General features: G+C 38.1%; 1 protein-coding gene across 7 annotated transcripts in view; it reads right to left on the reverse strand.

The window, feature by feature from the left end:
- The window catches only part of ATRN (attractin), a 177,323-nt gene that overhangs the window by 94,538 nt on the left and 61,083 nt on the right, over positions 1-21,702 (reverse strand). For all 7 annotated transcript variants that reach the window (XM_044748857.2, XM_070485645.1, XM_070485642.1 and 4 more), the window contains exons 5-11: positions 21,401-21,606; positions 20,175-20,343; positions 9,878-9,968; positions 8,746-8,989; positions 7,816-7,999; positions 6,626-6,780; positions 3,155-3,239 (exon numbers count right to left, since the gene is read on the reverse strand). In XM_044748857.2, coding sequence (XP_044604792.2) covers positions 3,155-3,239; positions 6,626-6,780; positions 7,816-7,999; positions 8,746-8,989; positions 9,878-9,968; positions 20,175-20,343; positions 21,401-21,606 — 1,134 coding nt within the window. The remainder of the gene's footprint in view (positions 1-3,154; positions 3,240-6,625; positions 6,781-7,815; positions 8,000-8,745; positions 8,990-9,877; positions 9,969-20,174; positions 20,344-21,400; positions 21,607-21,702) is intronic.

Consider the following 21,702-nt stretch of genomic DNA (forward strand, 5'->3'; position numbering starts at 1 on the left):
CTTAACAAGAAATAGAAAATCTGAATAGACAAACCTATCACAAGAGATTGAATTAGAATTTAAAATCTTCTCACAAAGAAAAAGCCCAGGCCCTGATGAATTCTACCAAACATCAAACATTTAAAGTAGTAATACCAATCCTTTGCAAACTCTTCCAGAAAATATAGGGTGAAACAACATTTCTCAATTTATTCTATGAGTCCAGTATTAACCAGACAAAGATATCACAAGAAAACCACAGAGCGATATCCTTCATGAATGAAGGTGGGAAATTTTTGAACAAGCACACAGGGAGAATTTTGTGGGTGATGGATATGTTTTCTTGATTTGTAGTGATGATTTCACAAGGGCATACTTATGTCAAAATTTATCAAATTGCACACCTTTGATATATTGTAGTTTATTGTGTCTATCAATTCTACCTCAATAGAGCTGTTAACAGGCCATATATGCAGCATCACACATATTCAAACAAAAGCAATTATCTAATAGCTCCAGGGAAAGTTCTTAAAATGCTATTGTGAGACCAAGGCCGCAAGGTTATCAAAATGATACAGTTTGTATCATAGAGTACACTGGGCCGTATCTGCCACAGACATGCTACCTCTGTGCCTCTTGTGTGGTGTTCACTGGGACATCCTCAATCCTGCCAACCACTGTGCCAGACTAGAACCTGAAGAAAGAGGCTGCGGGCTGTGCAGACAACACAGGAGAGACAACACTACCCTTAAATATCTGAGGGAGCTTTGCATGACAGAGGATTTGTGCTTCTCTTGCAAAGATTTAAAGAAGAGAAATAAGATCAACAGGCAGAAGATATAGAGAAGCAGATTTCAGATAATACAAAGGAGGACTTGCTAATAACTGGAGCTTCCTTCTTAGGTGAGTTTTCCATTCCTGGACACGTTCAAAAGGGTGTCTTCTTTGGTAGGCATTTTCACCAGCCCCGAACATGTTTAAACGGGATGCCTGCATGAAGGGGGAGTTTGGAACAGGTGACTTCAAGGATCTCTTCTAACTCTGAGATCCTATGATCTACCAGGAAGTTTAGTACTAACTCACAATGAGGTATCAAGTAATTCACTCTCACCATGCACCAACTTCCCTCAAATCAACAGAGGACTAACTGAAGCATAAAGATTTTGTGGCTCTCTATTTGTTACTATATCTGAAAGCTGACACACTGCAATAACCAAAAAATGAACACCAGGTTTAACTGTTAACCTCACCATTGGCTTCCTTAGTGTCACATTAAGCAATATGGATTCAATTAGTCAATTTGTTGCTTAAACCAAATAAGCTCCATCTCCTTCCCAGTACATTGGTGTTCTCAGCAATTCTAAATCCATCTGGTCACATGTCAGCTATGTGAAGGTAGGCAGAGTCCTTCAAAGATGCCTGGAGCAGGTAACTGAAAGGATCAGCTGCATCCACAGTAGCCTCAATACCTCATGGCCCACTCTTCTTCCTGCCTCCCTCAACAACCACAAGGGTAACAACTAAGTGACCGGATGCACAGCTGACCCAATGCTGCTGATAGATTAGGAGAACCACCATTCAAAACACAAAGAAATCATGTGAAACAAAGTTTCTCTGTCAGTAAATTATTTCATAAAATTAAACTAGCCATTGCCTTTTACTACACGGCCTCTCTCATCATCCCCTGCCCCCTCCATGCCTGCACCATACACACAGACACTCACATACAGGCTCAAACACACCACTGAAATTATACAAAAATAAAAACATTATAACTCGGACAAGCCATTCTCAATTTTGATTCATGGTTAAATTACATCTTATGGTAAACTGTCAATTTCTCTGAGTTTGTTAAAACCTCAGAATGTTTTAATAGAAGATTCACTTATTTGCTAGTTATCATCACTGTACTTATAGCTGCCATTTAGCAAATGCCTATTATGCGCCAAACCCTGTGCTAGCAGAACGCTAGGAATATAAAGATGAACAGAGCTGAGGCAAGGTACCCACAGGTAAGATGATAACAAAATGGTCCCACCGCTTTTCAGATGAAAATATCAAGAGGTACTTACTAGAAAAGTTTAAGGGTTTTCCTTACTGAGGGAGTATCAGATTACAATTTAAGATAACACTTCAAATTAGTAAAGTAGTCAAAAATTCTTCCATTTTAATATATACCTATCGAATGTTCTCACAGTAAAACCATACTTATCACTAAATTTCAGCTAAGTGATTACTTTATAGAAGATGTCACCTTTTCCCAATATCTAAGTATTTGAATTCTGTCCATTCTTCCTTCACATCTCCAAGATGTGTTGCTTTCGTATCTTTCCTAATCCAAGCTGAATTACCTTCATCTAACTCGCATCATCACAAGAGGAATTTTGAAAGTCGAAAGAATCCTAACATAACATCGGCATTACAGCATTTAAACAGTTTCAGGATTTAAAGAGTCTAGAATTTTAAAAGGTGAAGTAAACAACAGTAATAAAAGCAGAAACAAAATGAGAAAAATTAACATGATTAGGCCGTTTAGCAAATCAAAAATCTTTCCAGCACACTGTAACAAAAAGAGTGGCCACTCTGGCTCTCCCTTATATGACAGAGCCTTCCCCAGGGGCAGATGTTGAAGAGCGCTGTGAGTTTGGGCCAGGCATTTCTGAGTGATGCCATGAAATGCAGTGCAGACTTCAGATTATCCAAAGACTACAGACTTGACCTATATGAAACTTCACAATCTCCCCATCTCTGTTCCCCTACTTTATCCCCCATCTGAAGTGCCCTCTCTCCTTTTTTTCAAATCTTTCCTTAACGTTCAGATACAACTATGAGAAACTTGACAACCTAAGCACCACAAATGATAGCAAATAGCAGAGAGCATAAGACAGTAATTGCAGATAACTTCTGTTGCCCCGTGCATTCAGACAACAGCAAACATAGCACACTCCCGCATGCTAACAAAACCATGTCAACAAACATGGCATTAGAAATAATTCAAATCCACAACAAAGATTTTAAATATAAATCAGGAAATTCAGGCCTACATAACTCTGTGAAAAACAAATGGGATGAGAGAACCCTGAGAATAACATGTAAGACTAATTCCACTTCATATTTTATTTCATTTTTACTTTAAACACAAGAGAAAAGGACTAAGCACTTCTTTTCCAATTACCTATTGTGTAAGACTGCAGAATGGCCAAATCTGTTGACATCATGGTGGAGATCAGGTCTGGGAAGCACTGACCAGCGGTCACAAGCTAGGAGCAAGAAAAACACATTCAGAAGGCACCACCATTCATCATCAAGAGGAAGTGACATTTTCTTTGGGAAGAAGACCGCAACAAATACAACCTCATAAAATTTGTCTCTCAGTTTTTCTTAGTCATACCATTATTTCTGAGGTAAAATGCAGCAGCAGCAGAAGAGCAGGGCATGGAAGAAGGCAGGACCACGTGGCATCTGATTAGTGAATGCATCCAACATCCATGACACCCATACCACTCACTCTGTGGCCTATCAATTTTACCCACTAGAATGTTTTTTAACTTAAGCAAATTTTACATTTTTCAAAGCTTATGTAAGTAAAACATACGTATTCCATAATTATTTTCCATTCTATATCGATTTGCCCAAACTTAGTAACTAAAATAGGAAAATATAGGTGGAAAATTGAAACTGAAAAACAAAATTCAAACTTAATTTTTTTAAAGTCCTTTCCTAGAGCCCCTAGATCTGCTAATTTTCCTTTGTTCTGACCCATGCTAGTAACTGTTCTAGACCTTAATACTAACCGCTGCTGCTGAACTACACCAACCTCACACTTGCTATCTGCCGCTGTGAGACACTCAGACATTCACACTCACTAAGCAAAGGTTCTTCCACTGGACTCAGTCCTTTATTTACCCTCAATAACAAGAGCTTTCACTTCCTTCTCCTACTCAGCTTAGACTCTGTGGTCTTCCTCACATGGAGAACAGAGACCATCAATTCCCTTAACTTCCTGCCCACCCATCTTGCTTCTTTCCCTAAAACCACAGTGTGGCAGGGATCCTTTCCTCTTATTCCATCTGGCTTTTACCACAGCATTTAAATATGCCCTAGGAGGCACTACACTTCCCCCTTTTCTTCCCTTCATAGACAAGGTTTTTTTTTAATTAAAATTGTCAACATTCACTGTGTATCTCACCTTACATTATTTTTCAGCCTCCTGCAATCTGGATTACTCATCCATGTCTAGAGGATAACAAATGACCTCCTTGTTGCTAAATCTAAAAGACTCTCCAGTCCTTATTTTACTTAATTCCCCTGCAGCCATTGTTAAGTGCTCCCTCACAGGTCACCAATCTTGCCTCACTTTCCTCCAGCTCCTCTGACATGCTTTCAACGGTCTCCATTCTCTTCCAGACTTCTTTATCAGTCTATCCTCCGGCTCTATGCTCATCCCTGATGACACATGCTCCCGTCCTGGAGCTTCCCACTATCCCCACGCTGCTCTGTCCCACAGTCCTCTCCAGCTGAACATGCCTCCAAACTCAATTTACTCACTTCATCCCAGACCTTGTCCCTCTACTTCCATTTCCGGCCTTGGTAAAAAAGCACCATCTACCATGGCCCGCACTACATACCTGAGAATAAAGATGCTTTCATCTCTCTCAAAACACACTCCAGATACCCTCAGATTCCAAGTAGTTCTCAAGCCCATCTCTCTCTTTATTCTCACTGCCACTTTCATAGCCTTGGTTCAAACCTTCATCAGGACTTCAGCCCCATCTCCCATCTTGCCCCTTCCCAACTACTCATGACAATGCCACAAACAGATCTTCCTAAAATGCAAATACAATTCTGTCACCTCTTCTGTAAGATTCTTCAAAAAGCCCAAACTCCTCAGCATGACATAACAGCTCCCTCAAAATCTGACCGTCTGAGAGCTATTTGCTTCTCTAGCTCCACTTGAAGCTACTCCTCCCCAATGTGCTGCTATAATAGAGCCAAAACTAACTATAGTCAAGGCCCCAATTACGTGGCAGGGTCTTCTTCCACCTCTGTGTGTCTGCACACAAGCTTCCTTCATCTGAGAAGTCCTGTCTCACTTCACCGAGCTTCCCAGTGTTTCTCGGGACCCAGCCTAGAAGGTCCCTCCTCAAGAAAGCTTTCTCTGACCATAATCTTTACCCCCGCCATGAGTTAAGGGATGCTCATAGGTACTCTCATACATTCCTCTCAGAGCAAGTAACACCCTGAAGTGCAATTATACTGTCTGCTCAGTTCTCTGTCTCCTCCACCATGAGGCCCAAGGATTATAACTTATTCATCTAAGAATTCCCAACGTACAAACTCAGCGAATGGCACATAAATGTTTGTCAAAAAAGAACATCTAGGGGCCGGCCTGGTGGTGTAGTGGTTAAGCTCGTGTGCTCTGCTTCGACAGCCCAGTGTTCTCAGGTTCAGATCCTAGGCACGGACCTACACACCACTCATCAAGCCATGCTGTGGCGGTGTCCCACATACAAAGTAGAGGGAGACTGGCATGGATGTTGGCTCAGGGCCAATCTTCCTCAAGCAAAAAGAGGAGGATTGGCAACAGATGTTAACTCAGGGCCAACCTTCCTCACCAAAAAAAAAAAAAAAGGGAAAAGAAAAGAACATCTGATGATATTTAGACAAGAGAATTTCTATTTGTTTTTGGATGAACAAATACTGCCCTCTTCTGGTCAAATTCATTACCACATCAAAAATTTTTAAATTCTGTGTCAAATAGACACAGAATGAGTGAAATCAGTTTCTAGGGAATGAGATAAAGTTATACCTAAACCAACTTAACACAGTGATGGTAGTCACAGCTACATAACATTACTATGTAAGGCCTTTGTAACACAGGAAGACCCAGTTACCCCAATTCATCCTCAAAAATTGACATTCAACCAATTAAAGGGAATGACTTCAAAAAGAATTTAATACAGAAGTAATGCTTTTTAATAGATGTAACATTAATCAAATGAATACAAAAATTACCATTCAGACTTGTTCAAGTGACCTGACCGTTTTTTTTGTTTTTTGTTAAAGATTGGCACCTGGGGGGCTGGCCCCGTGGCCGAGTGGTTAAGTTCACGCGCTCTGCTGCAGGTGGCCCAGTGTTTCGTTGGTTCGAGTCCTGGGCGCAGACATGGCACTGCGCATCAGACCACACTGAGGCGGCGTCCCACATGCCACAACTAGAAGAACCCACAACGAGGAATACACAACTATGTACCGGGGGGCTTTGGGGAGAAAAAGGAAAAAATAAAATCTTTAAAAAAAAAAAAAAAAAAAGATTGGCACCTGGGCTAACAACTGTTGCCAATCTTTTTTTTTTTCTGCTTTATCCCCCCAACCCCCCCCCCCCGTACACAATTGTATATCTTAGTTGCAGGTCATTCCAGTTGTGGGATGTGGGACGCCGCCTCAACGTGGCCTGACGAGCAGTGCCATGTCCGCGCCCAGAATCCAAACCCTGGGCTGCCACAGCGGAGCACGCAAACTTAACCACTCAGCCACGGAGCTGGCCCCTGACCGTTTTTTAAGTAGCAATATTTTCAGTTTCCTTTAAAATGTTGCCTATAGACAAAAAAGACTCTTGAAGATAAAATGGTTTGGGGAAACTTACCAATGTCATAAGCCATGAAATCTGAAGAGAAGCATTTGGCGCCATGGCTCATGGACGTGTCATTGTGTGTGTTTCCTCCAAACACCAGCATGGTTCCACTCACTATCACAGCTGTGTGCAAGTAACGGAAAAATCGGCTGTCCTTAAGAATGGTCCTTTTGAGTTTATTTAAAAATAATAAATACAAGGTTAGTTTTTTAGAATACTTATCATCTAATTGCTAATGCAAACATAACCATTTTCTTAACTTCAGATCCAAATGTGCAAATACTTCTGGATTTTCCCCTATATATAAGTAACTTTCTTCACAATAAATAAATTGTAAAAATCTTACAGACCTATGAGAACTCTGACAAAATATATTAAGAGCCTTAACAATGTTCATACCTTATGGCCTTAGAATTCCAGTTTCAGGGTAGAAATCATGTGAAATACAGACAGAAGCTTACGCACAATGATTTATTAATACAACAAAAGCTAGAAACCAAAATTTCCAACTGTACAGGATCAGTAGTCCACATCAGAGTATTACACAGCCACTAAAAATGATGGTTTTAATGACAGACAGAATGAAAATGGTATCTATAGCATGGTCTCAAATATGTGAGGGAATATGAAAAGAAAGAAGAGAAACCATTGCTTTATAATTATATTATTTCATAACTCAAACTTGCTTTACATTTATTAAAATTAGCATACTTTATATAGACCAATATACAGTTCAGAGTGAGGAAATGCTAACCTATTAGGTACTGAGACCACCTGTTTGACGATTTTATGGAATGACGCCAGTAACTGACTCCAGTTATCATCAGAAATCAATCATCAAGAAAAGGTTAAAAAAGGGATATACTCTACTTAATTACAAAAGTGTGCATAAACTCAGTTATATAGAACAATTTATGCCTTAGGATTTTGAAGAACTAAAATTTTACAGAAGTACAGAGTATCTGAAAATCGAAAACCAGTCAAAAACACCAAGCATTTTCTAATCAACCTACTAAAAATTATAGAATGCAACAAAATAAATACTAGCTACTTTATTACCTTCTGCTTATTTCCCAATTTTTCTATTTATAGTGCTGAAGAGAATTATCTGCTAGGCCTGAAAACAAAAATATAGCAGAATATTTTCCCAGCAACTGCCAGAATTCACACCTGAAAGTGAAAGCTCATGAAAAAGCACCCACCACATCTGGGTGTCCACATCGTATCTGTAGAGATCATCTGCAAGCCGGTATTTATTGGCGCTGAAAGCCTTGTAGCCTCCGTGAACATAAAGGGCCTTGGTCCTGTGGTCATAGACACTGCTATGGCCGTAGCCTCCTTGGACAAGGGCACCATGGGTAGGTAATATGCTCCATGTGTTCTTATCTGGGAAGAGAAGACAGTTAAAGGCAAATGTGCAGGCTCCTCCTCTCTAATACTTAAAATATCAAAGAGCTTAGGACAAGAGAACAGATTTCAGGAGAACTGATACATATAACTTTCTTTTATCTTTCTATTTTTAAAGGAAGGCGACCTAAAATTTCTAACAAAGCTAGGTAGCCAAACTTCAATCTGTTAAATGTTCGGATGTTCTAATATGCCATGTAGGAAAATTACATTAAATTTTAAAGACTCAGATTCCCCTCAATTGAACAGTTAATTCACCATGACCTTTAGTTACCAATACACAGACGTACTTTACAGGCCTACTTTCTCCAAATATCAATTATAGCTGGTACTCCTACTCCACAAAAACAGATATAATAAAATTTAACCAAAGGAAAGATTACAGATTAAGGGGAAATCACACTCCATTAAACTAACCCTAAAGGGCTATCTAAATTCTTTTTCTTCAGAATATTTGCTGTTTTGAATCATTTTTACTTATTTTATTTTCAACACCCAAAACATTTAATGCCATCTTTGGGCCCTTGCAAAATTGACAGTGACAAATATATACTACATAGCAGCATCAATAATCTGAATTTCATTGGTAATATATAAATGTTCACTGCAGATCAAGATAAAGTACTGGATAAAGGTTAGGTTGAATCTCGTTAAATGGTCATAATAACAAGGGTAAAGGTTATCAATGTGACATTCAAAAGATCCACTGGAAAAAATATACCTACCCAAGTCATATTCTTGCACATTGCTTATATATCCATAGAGAGGGCAGTGACCAAAGATGACCAGCATAACCACTCGGCCAGTTTTCAACGTGACAATGTGTGCCGAGTGCCCGACCACTGCATACTGCTCCTTTGCTTTAGGGGTCAACAATACCCATGATTCATTATGAATATGAAACACTCGCAACTCATTGGTCACATTCCCTGTTGAATCAATTTTTCCTCCATACATGTAAATTTTATCCTAGGGAAAAAAATGTAAATAAAATTCTAAAAAACAATGACAGGCTCAAATCTGAGAACAGAAAAGGATCAATTCAAAACCTTGATATTATTCTTAGCTTAAAAAGTGTTACTGAAATGCACCTTTCTGTCAATTATTACGAAAAAGACGGAGAAAGGAACAAAATAAATTACACTCTGTATCTCTAACACTTTGCCACTTTTCTTGGACTTCCTCTCACAAGAAAATGATTTGGAAAAATAAAGTTGAAACGTTCCCCCATCCTATCATAAACCACAAAAACAAGGAAATGAAAATGATTATTCAGTTACATTGCAATGTGGCTATTCTTGGCTAAACTTGCTAACAAACACAAAAGCTAATCTACACTGTATTGATTTTTAACCATTTAGTACCACAATCATAATATCCCAGTACAATTTTAATCTATTCAAATCTCTCAGCTTAAATTAGTTTCAACTTTAATTTCCACTTATAACTTAGCCAATTACATACCCTTCCAAAACAGAAAGTTTCCCCCAATTAAAAGCCAACAGTGAAGTCAAAATCACAGAGACAGAAAGTAGAATGGTGGTTGCCAGGGGCGGGGCAAAGGGAGAAATGGGGAATTATTGTTTAATGGACACAGAGCTGCAGTTTTACAAGATGATAAGACTTACAGAGATGGGTAGTGGTAACAGTTGTATAATATTATGAATGTATTTAATACCACTGAATTGTACACTTAAAATGGTTAAGATGGTAAATTTTACATTATGTGTATTTTACCACAATAAAAAAGATTAGGGGAAAAAACCCAACACCAACTAGGTTTTCAACCACATAATACAGTAAAGTAACCGTGGAAGAGTTGTGTTTCTAGCTTAGTACACAGTGGAGACATTTTACCTTGTATAATGCTAAAGAATGACCGTATCTAACAACCACATTGTTCACAGAAGGGTTCAGTGTGAGCCACTCCCTAGAAGCAAGGTCATACCTACAAAACAAACAGATCATATTTTCACCCAAATGACAAAACAGAACATCTTGTACTCTTTTATTTGTGATATAATCCAGTTTGGAGTTGCTCATTAAATCTGCCATGGACATGGGGAGGTGCCTTGGGCCCACTGGGCATGGAAGAACTCCAGAAGTACAGCTAGGCTGCACAGCCCTGGGACAAGAAAGAAGAAAAATCTACTAAAGTTTCTAATGCTTCCTGAAAATCTTTTCTACACACTGTCTAAAGCACTTGAAGGTTGCATTATACTCACAGGATTGAAAACTTTTATTACCATAACTTTTCTTTCATTTAATCATGCAAAATTGAAGATACACACTGAAAAGGGATGATAATTAAAAAAAATTCCTAACCTTTGCCTTTCTTTATCTAATTGATTTTAAAAGTCATATTTTCAAGAAAACTAGAATATCATTATAGCATTTCAACTATACTATGAATACATTTAAAGACCTTTAAAATACAAAAAATGCCCCAAAGAAACACAATCTTGCCTTGCAGCATTAATCACATTCAATATCTTAGAATATTCACTTTGTTTTTGAGGAAAACATCACTCTATTGTTTTTATTAAAATCATACATACTCATTATGAAGACTGTAACCAATGAAAAAAAACCTAAACACAACCCCACATCCCATCACCTAGAAATGAATATCATTAAGTAAATATCATTCCAGACATTTTTCTATGCATATGTACAGACAGAAGAATAAATTGATAATATATATACACACACCAAGGGGAGCATACTATGGATGACACTTTTAATAAATAGTGTTAATTCTACTTTTTATATAATAGGAAAAAGAAACCCAAGGGAAATCAATGATATTATTATACTTTAAATAAATGTTTAGTAACTTTCTCTAAGCTTTTCTGAATATTTCAAGTTTTTTAAAAATTATGGAAAACATTATTATATATAAACAAGACCTAAGAAAGTTTTATCACATAATAGCAAAAAAGCAAACATATCCATCAATAGAAAACAGATTAACAAATTATATAATAAGTCAATTATATTTCATAAAATATAATATACTGAGTGAAAAATAAATACACTACTCAAGCAACATATTATCAACATAAATCTCAAAACAACATTGAGCTAAAAAGTAAACTGCAGAACATTGTTCCTATAAAGACTAGAAGCAGAAAATTTATTAATTCTAATACATGTGCCTATATATTTAAAGTGTAAGGATATGTATGTGAACAAATGACACCACAAAATCAGGATATTGATTATCTCTGGGATTCTAGAGGGGCATGCAGGGTCTTAACTATGTAAGCAATGTTTGATTCCCTAACTTGGGTGGTGAGTACATTAGTATTCATTATTTTTCTCTAAACCTTTCCTTTTGCCTTAAATATTTTATACATGATCTGAAGCAAATATATCAAAATGGTGATATTTATTAAATGTGAGTGCTAGATAAATCAATACCAATTACTTTTCATGTATTCTTTGAATATTCTACATTTTAAAAAATACATGAAAAATTATTCAGAGGTTGGATTTAGTTTTAAGTCATATATAATTTAATTGTGGACAGAATGCACTAACTTTCTGCCGTGAAAGTTGAAAACCTTACCAACCCACGTTTCCTCCCATTTCCTCTCCCAATTTCTGTTATATAATTCTACACTGTCCAGGTTCATAACATTCACATTCCATTCTATAACTAACTACACTGGATCTGTACTTTAGCTGTATTTTAGCTGAGCCAATCTCTTCACAGTCCTCTTACCACAACTTCTCTTCTTGAGTCTTTAATTCTTAATTGCTCAATTTTACTGTCAAGTGGCTTTTTTTCTAGTAGAGCTCATCTATGCACCTTTCCCTAAATTCCTGCATGTTTAAGAATATCTGCTCGCTAGCTTTGCAGTTGTATGACACCTTGGCTGGGTATAATATTCTTGGGGTGTCCTTTCTTTCCCACAGAACTTTGCAGATGCTGTTCCTTTGAACACTGCTGGTATTGAAAGTTGCTATGGAGAAGTCTGAGGCTAGTCTGATTTTTCCTTTTACATGATTTTCTTCTCTTCTTGGAAGCATAAAAAAGTCTCAATCATTCTCATTCTCTCTTCCTGCTCCCCTCCCCTCTCTCCTCACTCCCTCCCTCCCTTTCTCTCTCTCTCTCTTTTTTTTTTGCTGAGGAAGATTAACCCTGAGCTAACATCTGTGCCAATCTTCCTCCACTTTCTATGTGGGTTGCTGCTACAGCATGGCTGATAAGTGGTGTAAGTCCACGCCCAGGATCCGAATCTGCGAACCCAGACTACCAAAACGGAGCACACTGAACTTAACCACTATGCCACAGGGCTGGTCAAACTCTCTCACTATTTTTTAAAGATACAGTATTGTATTTTACTTGAGGTAGAAATAACTTAAATCCATCCAGGGAAATGGTCTTACAAAACAGACTGTATATCCCTGCAACACTTTTGTGGAACTCTGGCTTGGAAACACTTTCCAAGTGTTTCCTGAGAAAGACTACTATGGCTTTATATACCATACCATTTGCCATATACATCTTATGTTCAAGCATGGCCTATTTCAGTAAGCTTGAAAGAGAGGAAAGAAACAGCACAGAAAAAAGTCTCCAGATGATCCAATCCACATCTCTTTCAAGTGACACGGAGGGTGCTCAATCCGTATCTGCATGCATTTTGCCCTTCCTCAGTCAACAACATATCAGCCCAAGAGCTGGTCAGAGACATCAGGGTGCTGGCAGGTCCCCATAACTTGGCTAAGATGAAGTGCCAGAAGATACTTACATAACAGGCTGCCACTCTTTTCACCACACAGAGAAGCAAACACAGGACAAGAACAATGTTGATACAATAAACCGTAAAAAATGCCAAGCACCAAATAAATGCTCCTCCTTCTGGGAGCCAAGTCCAAGATAATGGAATAGTGAACAACCAGTTCTAAGACTTGGATAGGCAGATAAGCAAAAACAAACTTCAGGAATTAAGAAATAGGTGTCTTTCACAGAACTGCAGCCATCTCTCTCACAAACTCCTCCTTGATGCCTGGTAACACGATGCCCATAATGCCACAGGACACATGCTCCACCACCCACAGTGGCCTGGTATCCAACCACAGCATCTGGCCATCCAAAAACCACAGCAAAGGCTCTGTGGAGATTGGATGTGACCCCAGCCAGCAGGAGGCACAAAACTACCTGAGGCTTCCCACACAGTAATATGTCCTTTATCCTAAAAGTTCAATAACTTGATAAATCAAGTCTTTTCGTCAACCACCTATAAAATTTTCCTGAAACATCTTGTGCTATTTCAATCTTTTTGTTCTGTTAGGTTCTTTTCTTCAGTGATGGCAATTATCTTTATATTGCATCACTTCTTCTGTCTTCCATGTGTTTTTGCTTTTTTCTAAGTATTTCAAACTTTTTGCTTATATTCACTGGAATCATCTCTATTAACTTGTCACTAATTCAATTTTCATTCTAGTTTTGCTGTATATAATTTATCCATATTTCTTTAGGTCTGCAATCTCCCATTTCATCTCATACTGTTATTATGATCTTTTTGTCTTTCAGCTTATTTTTCTGAATTCAATTTATCATTAAGTTGATCTATAGAAAGAAGAAATTAGAAGGAATCTCCTGCTCCTTGAAGTTACTTTTCGTCTACGATTGGCTCTTGTGAGCTTTTTACATGCTGTCTTCTGTCTTCCACTTTATTATTTCATCATAGAATATTTGCATTAGCTACAATGTCGCTTCTTTCACCTTGCTTGTGGTTAGAGATTGCTCTCCAGACATTTTCTTTGCAAAGTGTGGGTGATTTCTAAATTCTTTTTCCACTGCTTCTACGACAAGTTTATCTTTTCACCCTAACTTTAGTGTGAGAGCTGCTATTTTATGTTCTCTCCACTTTTCTGAAGTCTGAGGAAATGTTAGGGTTCTAATGGGGAGAGGGTGCAGTCTAGGAGAATATAATACCCAGACTCTACTCTCTTCTTAAGATTTTAAGTGTCCTCCCCCAGTGTTCAAAGCATATACCAAATTAAACAGAAGCCCTGACTTCTGGGTAGAGTCAGCCACTTGATCAGTTTCTCTCTTTTTCACATGATCCTCCCCAGTAACAATCTCACCCACTCTTCAGTTAAAAGAGTAAAAAAAAATGATACCCATTCAGTTGCTTGTTTCTAGATTTGGGGCTATTAGTGAGAATTCTCAGACTCTCACTCATACGGTTTTTACAGGATGGAGAAGGGGTCAGCCTTGCTGTCCCGGTGAGTCTGTTTTAAAGTTTACTGGATTACGTGACACTCCTTTCCTTGTTTGGTTACCTGTTGCTCAATTTCTTACTATTTTTTTTCAACTTTATGAAAACACTTTTTTGTTCAAAGAAAGGAAATTCAGCAACGAGGTTTCAACTGGAAGTCATAACCCTGGAGACCAAGACCATTTGTTTTGCAAGAGGATCCTTTGGTAACAATAAAACAGGAACTGCTTTTTAATGCAACTTAAAAGTTCTGGGTTAACAGGGTTGTGGAGAAACAGAGAATAAGCACAATTCTTGAAATATTCTTACATAATAGTATAAATGATAAAATTTATACTCTAAGTTCCAGAAATACTTCCTCTAAAAGGAGTCACTATATTTACTTTTCGTGCATTAGTAAAAATTTATTTGAAACTGTATTAATATTTACATGAAACACATAAAGCTGTAAAAATTATGTTTTGATCAAGTACAAGCAGAAGAAATGTTACGATCTATAAAACAAATGTGACTCATGAGGTACACCAAATAAAAGCAAGAGGTGACACTAGTATTTCTAGGAACAAATATTTATCAAGGAAATAAATAATTATTTATTCTCCCATTCATTTGAGAAATACTTATTTGAGCATGTTCTATGAGCCCTGACTTGAGTGAGTAAACAAGGTATCTAACCTTGGAGAACATATAGAGGAAAAGGCAGGAAACGAGCAAGCATAACAATGGGCACAGACAGAATTAAAAATTACCAACACTGCTCTAAAGGAAATGAGAACTATGAAAAAGAACAGTGAGAACCTGCCTGAACTGGCTGATCAGGGAAGATCTCTCTGTGAGTCAGTTAACTGAGAGCTAAAGGGTGAGAATAAACCAGGCTGAGGTACAAGAGCACAATAGTTTAGACAGAGAAACAGTGAACACACAGGGCCTTAAAGTGAGGATGCACATGGTGAGTTCTGGGTAAAGAAAGAGGGCCGGTGGGACAGGAGTACAGTGAATGGAGGCAGGAGGGGTACAAGTTAAGTCTGGGAAGGTAAGACGTGGTCAGATAAGGTAGGCCCATTATGGCCAGTGGGAAGCCATTGATGGGTTTTAAGAAGGTAATAAATGATATGATTTATACTGTTAAAGAATCATCCCAATTGATATTTAGAAAATAGATTAAGAGGAATGAATGGAAACAGACTTGGTAAGAATCTACTGCTGAAGCCTAGGTGAAAGACAACGGCAGGCTGGTCACAGAGAGAAAAGAAGGAATATGGCGTGTATTTGGTGACGAAGTTGATGGGGCTTGATATGAGGTTATGATATGAGGATGTAAAGGACAAGAAGTATCAAAATAACTCCCAGATTTCTTGCTTCGAGAGAGGATGATGCCAGGCACAAGAGTAAAAATCACATAAATGGTAGAATATATGACTATCATAATACCTGTGTAACAGTGGAAGGGACAATCACTTTCACATCTTTAATTTTACCTTTACTTCTCAAGGGGCATGGCACTGGAAGTAGTAAGAAGTGGTTAGATTAGGGATAGATTTTAAAGGAGGAGCTAACAAGATTTGCTGAAATATTGTAGCAGACAGACACTAGGGTGGTCCTCAAGATCTCTGCCTCTTAGCGTTCATAACCATGTATGATCGGCCCCCTCAAGTATGAGAAGGATCTATGACTTGCTTCTAACCAACAGAATATGGCAAAGATGATGAGTTGTCATTTCCGTAACATCCATCCTGCTAGCAGACTCAGTCTAGAGACTCTCCTTGTGGCCTGATGAAGTAAGCAGCCATACAGAGGAAGCCCAAGTGATAAGGAACTGTTGGTGGCCTCCAGTTGATAGCCAGCAAGAAGCCAGGACCCTCAGTCTTACAATCAAAGGAAATGGATTCTGCCAACAACCTTAGGGAGCTTGGAAGTGGATTCTTCCCCAGTTGAAACTAGATGAGAACAAAGGCTAGGGGACTCCTTGATTGCAGAAGACTCAGTTAAGCTGTGCCCAGACTCCTGACCAGCAGAAACTATGAGGTAATAAATGTGAGTTGTCTAAGCTGCTAAGTTTATGGCAATTTCTTATACAGCAAGAGACAATACACACTGATATGGGGTGTAAAAAAGCAAGAAGTCGAAGATGATTTCAAATTTTTGGCTTAAACAAAATTTTTGAAGCATAGAGTCGTCCTCAACTGAGACAGAGACATCTAAGGCAAGAACAGGCTTGGGAAAAAGATCAGTTTTGGACACATGGAGTTTAAGATGTCTATGAGACAGCCAAAAGATCAAGATGTCAAATAAAGAGGTAGAGATATGAGTTCAGGTGAAAAGTCTAGGACGTAGATATAAATTTGGGAGTCAACAGCATGAAGGCCAAGATATTATATGAGATCACCAAGAAAGTGAACATACACTCTCACGGAAGAAGACCAAGGGCTGAGCCCTGGGACACGTTCAGAAGTCAGTGAGCTAAAGAGGAACCAGCTAAGGAGGCTGAGAAGGAATAAGTAGTTAGAAAAAATTTCAAGAGAATGTGGAGTCCTGGAAGCCAAGTGAAGCAAGTGTTTAAAAGAGGAGGAAGGGACTAGGTGTATCAAATGTTGGTGACAGATCAAGTAAGATGAGGACTAAGAATTAAAAATTTAAAATTCAGCTCCTGACTCACACTAGCCACATTTCTAATGCTCAATAACCACATGTGGCTAGTGACATGACAGTGTGATACAACAGTGTAAATATAGAACACTTCCAACATGACTGAATCAGAAACTGTCCACTGGACAGTTCTGATGTACAGAAGAGAGAATAAATGAACACAGATACAGGTAACAGTTAAATGTGGTGGCGGCAGTTTGTGAAAGTCCTCTTCTGATAACTTTTATCTTTCAAAACAGAAATAGGAAGCCAGACCATTAGCTGAGAGTGAAAACAGGAGAAAATGTGGTGGAGATTTGAAAAATGAAAAGAAAGTATGACAGCTGAGCAGGAGAATGAGAAAGAACCAACAGACTGTAAACCCCTCTGGAAGGCAGGGATTGACTGCTGGAGTTTGCCCACTTCCTGAACCTGTGTGTGCATGCCTTTTGCCAATATCGGGCACTTTTCAACCATTATTTCTTCAAACAGTTTTTTAGACACATCGTTCTCCTCTCCTTCCAGCACTCCTACAGTGACCGAAATGTTAAGACGTTTTTTGTTATAGTCCACAGGTTTCTGAGGTTCTGTTCATTTTTTTCATATTCTATATTCTCTCTGTTGTTCAGATTGAGGAATTTCTATTGTTCTATCTTGAAGTTCGCTGAATCTTTCCTCTATCCTCTCCATTCTGCTGTTGGGCCTATCCACTGAGATTTCTGTTTTGGTTACCGTTTTTTCAGTTCTAAAGTTTCCATTTGATTCTTCTTTATATCTTTTCATTCTTTGGTGACACTATTTTTTCATTTGTTTCAAGTGTGTCTACAACTGCTTGTTGAAGCATCTTTATAATGGCTGCTTTAAAATCTTGTCAGATAATTCTAATATCTGTGTCATCCTGGTGTCAGCATCTTTTGATTGCCTCTTCTCATTCACATTGAGATTTTTCCTGGCTCTTAGCATGACAAATGATTTTCAATTGAAATTTGAACATTTTGGGTACCATGATTTGAGATTCTGGATCTTATTTAAATCTCCTGTTATAGCAGGCTTCCTCTGACACCACCCAAGCAGAGAGTGGGAACGTCAACTCATTACTGTTGTTACTGCCAGATAGGGGTAGGATTCCAGGCTCCCCACATGGTCTCCACTCATGTCGCAGGGGTGGGGAGGCCTCACTACTGCCTGGTGGAGAAGAAAGTCCCAGCTCCCTAAGTGGCCTTCTCTAACACTACACTGGCAGCGGGGGTTGGAGCACCTAACTACTTCCCGACAAGAGTGGAAAATCTAGACTCTCCACTCAGACTTTGCTGGCAGGGGTGAGGGTGGGGCTACAGTTCTTTGTGTGGTATTTGGCTGGAGTAGAGTCGTTACTGTCTGGAAGTTTTCTGTCTGGCTAAGCTCCCCCTTTCCTGGTCCTCGAGCTAGAGAGAACAGGTTTTTCTTGGGGCTTTTTAAGCTTGTGCCTATTGACATTTCCAGATTGGTGATTTTTCCAACATCAAGTCTGGGATATATAAGACAAAAAGAAAACCCCTGGAATTTACTGCTAGGTTATTCCTTGGGTCTTGAGGTCCTTAGACAGAATGACTTCTCTCTATCTTTCAGAGTTTTCTCATGTTTGTTTTATAGATAATGTTCAGGGTTAACTGTACTTACTACAAAGAACAGGGGAAAGTAAGTTTATTTATGATTTTTTTTAAATTTCCTTGTTCATATTCTATTTCTAAAGGAGTATCTGTTATGTTTAGCTACTCTGTGTTCCTTCTAGGTTTGTCTTCAACTCTGAAATTATTTTTAAATTCTTTCCTAATTTCTAGCATCTCATTTCCAAATTTTTCCACTTTTGATTATATTGTTCTTTCACATCTTGTATCATTTTTTTTTGTACTTGAGCTTTGGGAATACTAAGTTGTCATTTTCATCAGGTTAGTAAGCATATTCTCTATTGCGCTTTCACGAATGAAGGGCTGTTGCTCTACTCCTTATTTTCTTATTTCCTGTAACAACTTTCTACGAGATCTGACCTTGATATTTTTTTGTTGCTCAATTTTAAGTAAAATTACTTTTCCCTGAACTTTCACCAGAGAGGCTCAGTTTAGGATAGTTTCTCTAATTTCTCAGCTCTCTAGATCACTTTTTTGTTGTTGGATTGTACTGTTCAAATAGATGGTAGCTTACTTGTTGACATCTCTTGGCTCTGTTCTCCTCCCTGACCATTACCTAGACTTTCTTTTACTTTTTCTCTACTGTCCCTGTCCTGTTCAATTTGAATTCTCTTCCCAGCAGCTTCTCCTCAGTGTGGAACTTTCTCCTGCAAAGAGACTTTGGCTGGTTCATTCTAAGAGTTAATAAGGCATAAACTCCTCCAGCCCTTCAGACCCCACCACAGATCCCTAGAGCTCACCCACTACTAGAATGTGCAAAGTCTGTCCAATTCCACCTGCTGTTCTCAAAGTGGCTTGCTGAATTTTTGAGCGAGTCTCTTCTGGTTACTGGAGCCTGTGGGTCAGCTCAGTGCTCCCTTTGCTTCCTCCTACACAGATGCTGATACCACATAGGTCTAGTAGCTGTCAATGATTTAGCCCCATCCATTTGTGTAGATACAATCTGACCAAGTTTTGTTACAGATGTTAACAATGTGTTCTTGATTTTGCTATCCTAGCTGTTCTGTGTGTTTTAATTGGGGATTCAGAAACTATGCCACCACTGTCATATTTCCAGAATCCCTTAAAGAACAGATGTTGGTTTTTGACAACCTTTATTAATATAACATGCCTAGAAAAAACTCTCAGGGCACAAAATCAGCATGAATAAGTGTTCATAAATTTCTCCCAAAAGTCAGTCTCCATAGCTAATTCCACTGTGACAACATATATTTCCCTACAAGATGAGCAACATGGACCAGCAAATAGACCTTGAACCCTGGGAAGTATTAGACAATGGTATAATTTCCACTAGCAAACTATAACTTCAAACTATTTGATCTACAGGAATGTTAATTAAATTAAGAGGTAAAGTAACCCCCTATTTATATAGAACCTACTATATGTACCAAAAGCAAAATATGAGAGACAGTATCTGGAAAAGATGAATTACTGCTTATTACAACCATGAATTCATTGTGGTTCCCAATTTCAAAAACTAAGAATACGTGAAAACACTCTCAAATACTACTACCAAAATATTAACAGTGAGTTTGCTCAGGTAATGGAATTACTGATGATTTCTTTTCTTTTGGCTATCTTTATAAATTTCCAAAATAGAAAATTAAGATTCTGTTTAAAACAACTTACGCTAGAACCATGTTGTAATCTGAGTGGTTGAACATATATCCTCCAACAACCCACATTATATCTCCATTGATCACAGCTTTGTGAGAGGCTCTGGGAAGCTTTAGGTTAGAATATTCCTCTCGAGTCCAAAATGACTGGTTAGCTGGTACAGGAATTGAACATCCAGGACCTAATAAAACATAACAAATTAGCTTCAAGAAACGCAGCTTTAAAATTATTGCATTTCAAGTTTTAATCATCTAACTGTAACAAATATCTAAAGAATACTTAGTCTTTCCTTTAGATCTAAATATCAGAAAAACCCTTTAATTTGTGCTTTCAATTTACTTAAAGCTAGTGACCAAGGGTAATCTTTAACAAAATTCAAAATCATATACTTTCTAATGATGACTTGACCATATCCAGATTAGGATCTTTTAGTAATAAAACACTTGCTTAAGCAGTTCTCAGAGGAAAGAGTAAACAAAGGAATTATTAACTCAAATGAAAAACTTTAAAGTTAAAATGTAAAGACTAGTCGCAAGAGCAAAAATACAAACTATCCATTTCCTGGAAAATCAAGAAACTCCATTCTTGGGAAGTTTGGCTTCTGCTGCAACATTTGCACAGTGGTAGGTACTCAAATGCTTCAATCATCTAACTTCCTTGATGTCAGGCAAATGGAAAAAACTAAAGTATTTAAACAAGCACATTTCCATTCAAAATAACAGTGTTCTGAGGAAGAGGTAAATGTATAAAGAAAATCACTAAATCAGTAATAGCTGTCATCCCAGCCCTTAAAGAATTTGCTAAAGTTTCTTTAATAATCCGTATCTGTAGATAATTCCATCAGCTGACTGCTTTAGGATTCCACTGTATAAGTGACTCCAATTTTCCCCAAATTTTTTGAAAGTCTCCGAGGAGATACCATTATTGTCAGCTCTTGTCCCACCTCCCAGCTTGGTTCTCTTCTACGTCTTCTTATGTCTGAGACCAAGTTCTCCAACTCTCAGGAATGAATAGCAAAGAATGTCAAACCCCTCCACAATTCCAGAGACCACAACCACACATGTATGAAATTCAGATTTGTAAGAAGCTGAATAAAGAGATGTGAAAACTTAAATGCTACCCAATATTTGATAAACATAAATGGTTTAGAAGCTGGGAATAAAGTCAACCTATAATTTATTAAACTGTGAGAACATACTGTAAATAGGAAGAAAAACAAAAACAAAAGAAGCTCCTACCCTGCCACTCTGAGAAGCAGGAGCATCCTCTGACATCACTTGAATTACAGTTGCCTCGATGAGGAAAACCACAGTCATTTATACAGTAAGGAATGTCACATGCTTCACCTTTCCAGTTTTCAGAACATTCACACTGAACAGTGTTGCTGCTATTACTCATCTTACATTCTCCTCGGCCTGAGCAATTATTTGGACACATGTCAAAACTATAAAGACAGTGGGGAGAAATTAAATCAACACAAAGCAACACTTTTAACACAACTTCCTCCTACACAAGGTTTAAGAATGTCACTGTCTTTCTA

Source organism: Equus asinus, chromosome 15, assembly GCF_041296235.1.
Source record: "Equus asinus isolate D_3611 breed Donkey chromosome 15, EquAss-T2T_v2, whole genome shotgun sequence".
In the NCBI taxonomy this organism is placed as follows: domain Eukaryota; kingdom Metazoa; phylum Chordata; class Mammalia; order Perissodactyla; family Equidae; genus Equus; species Equus asinus.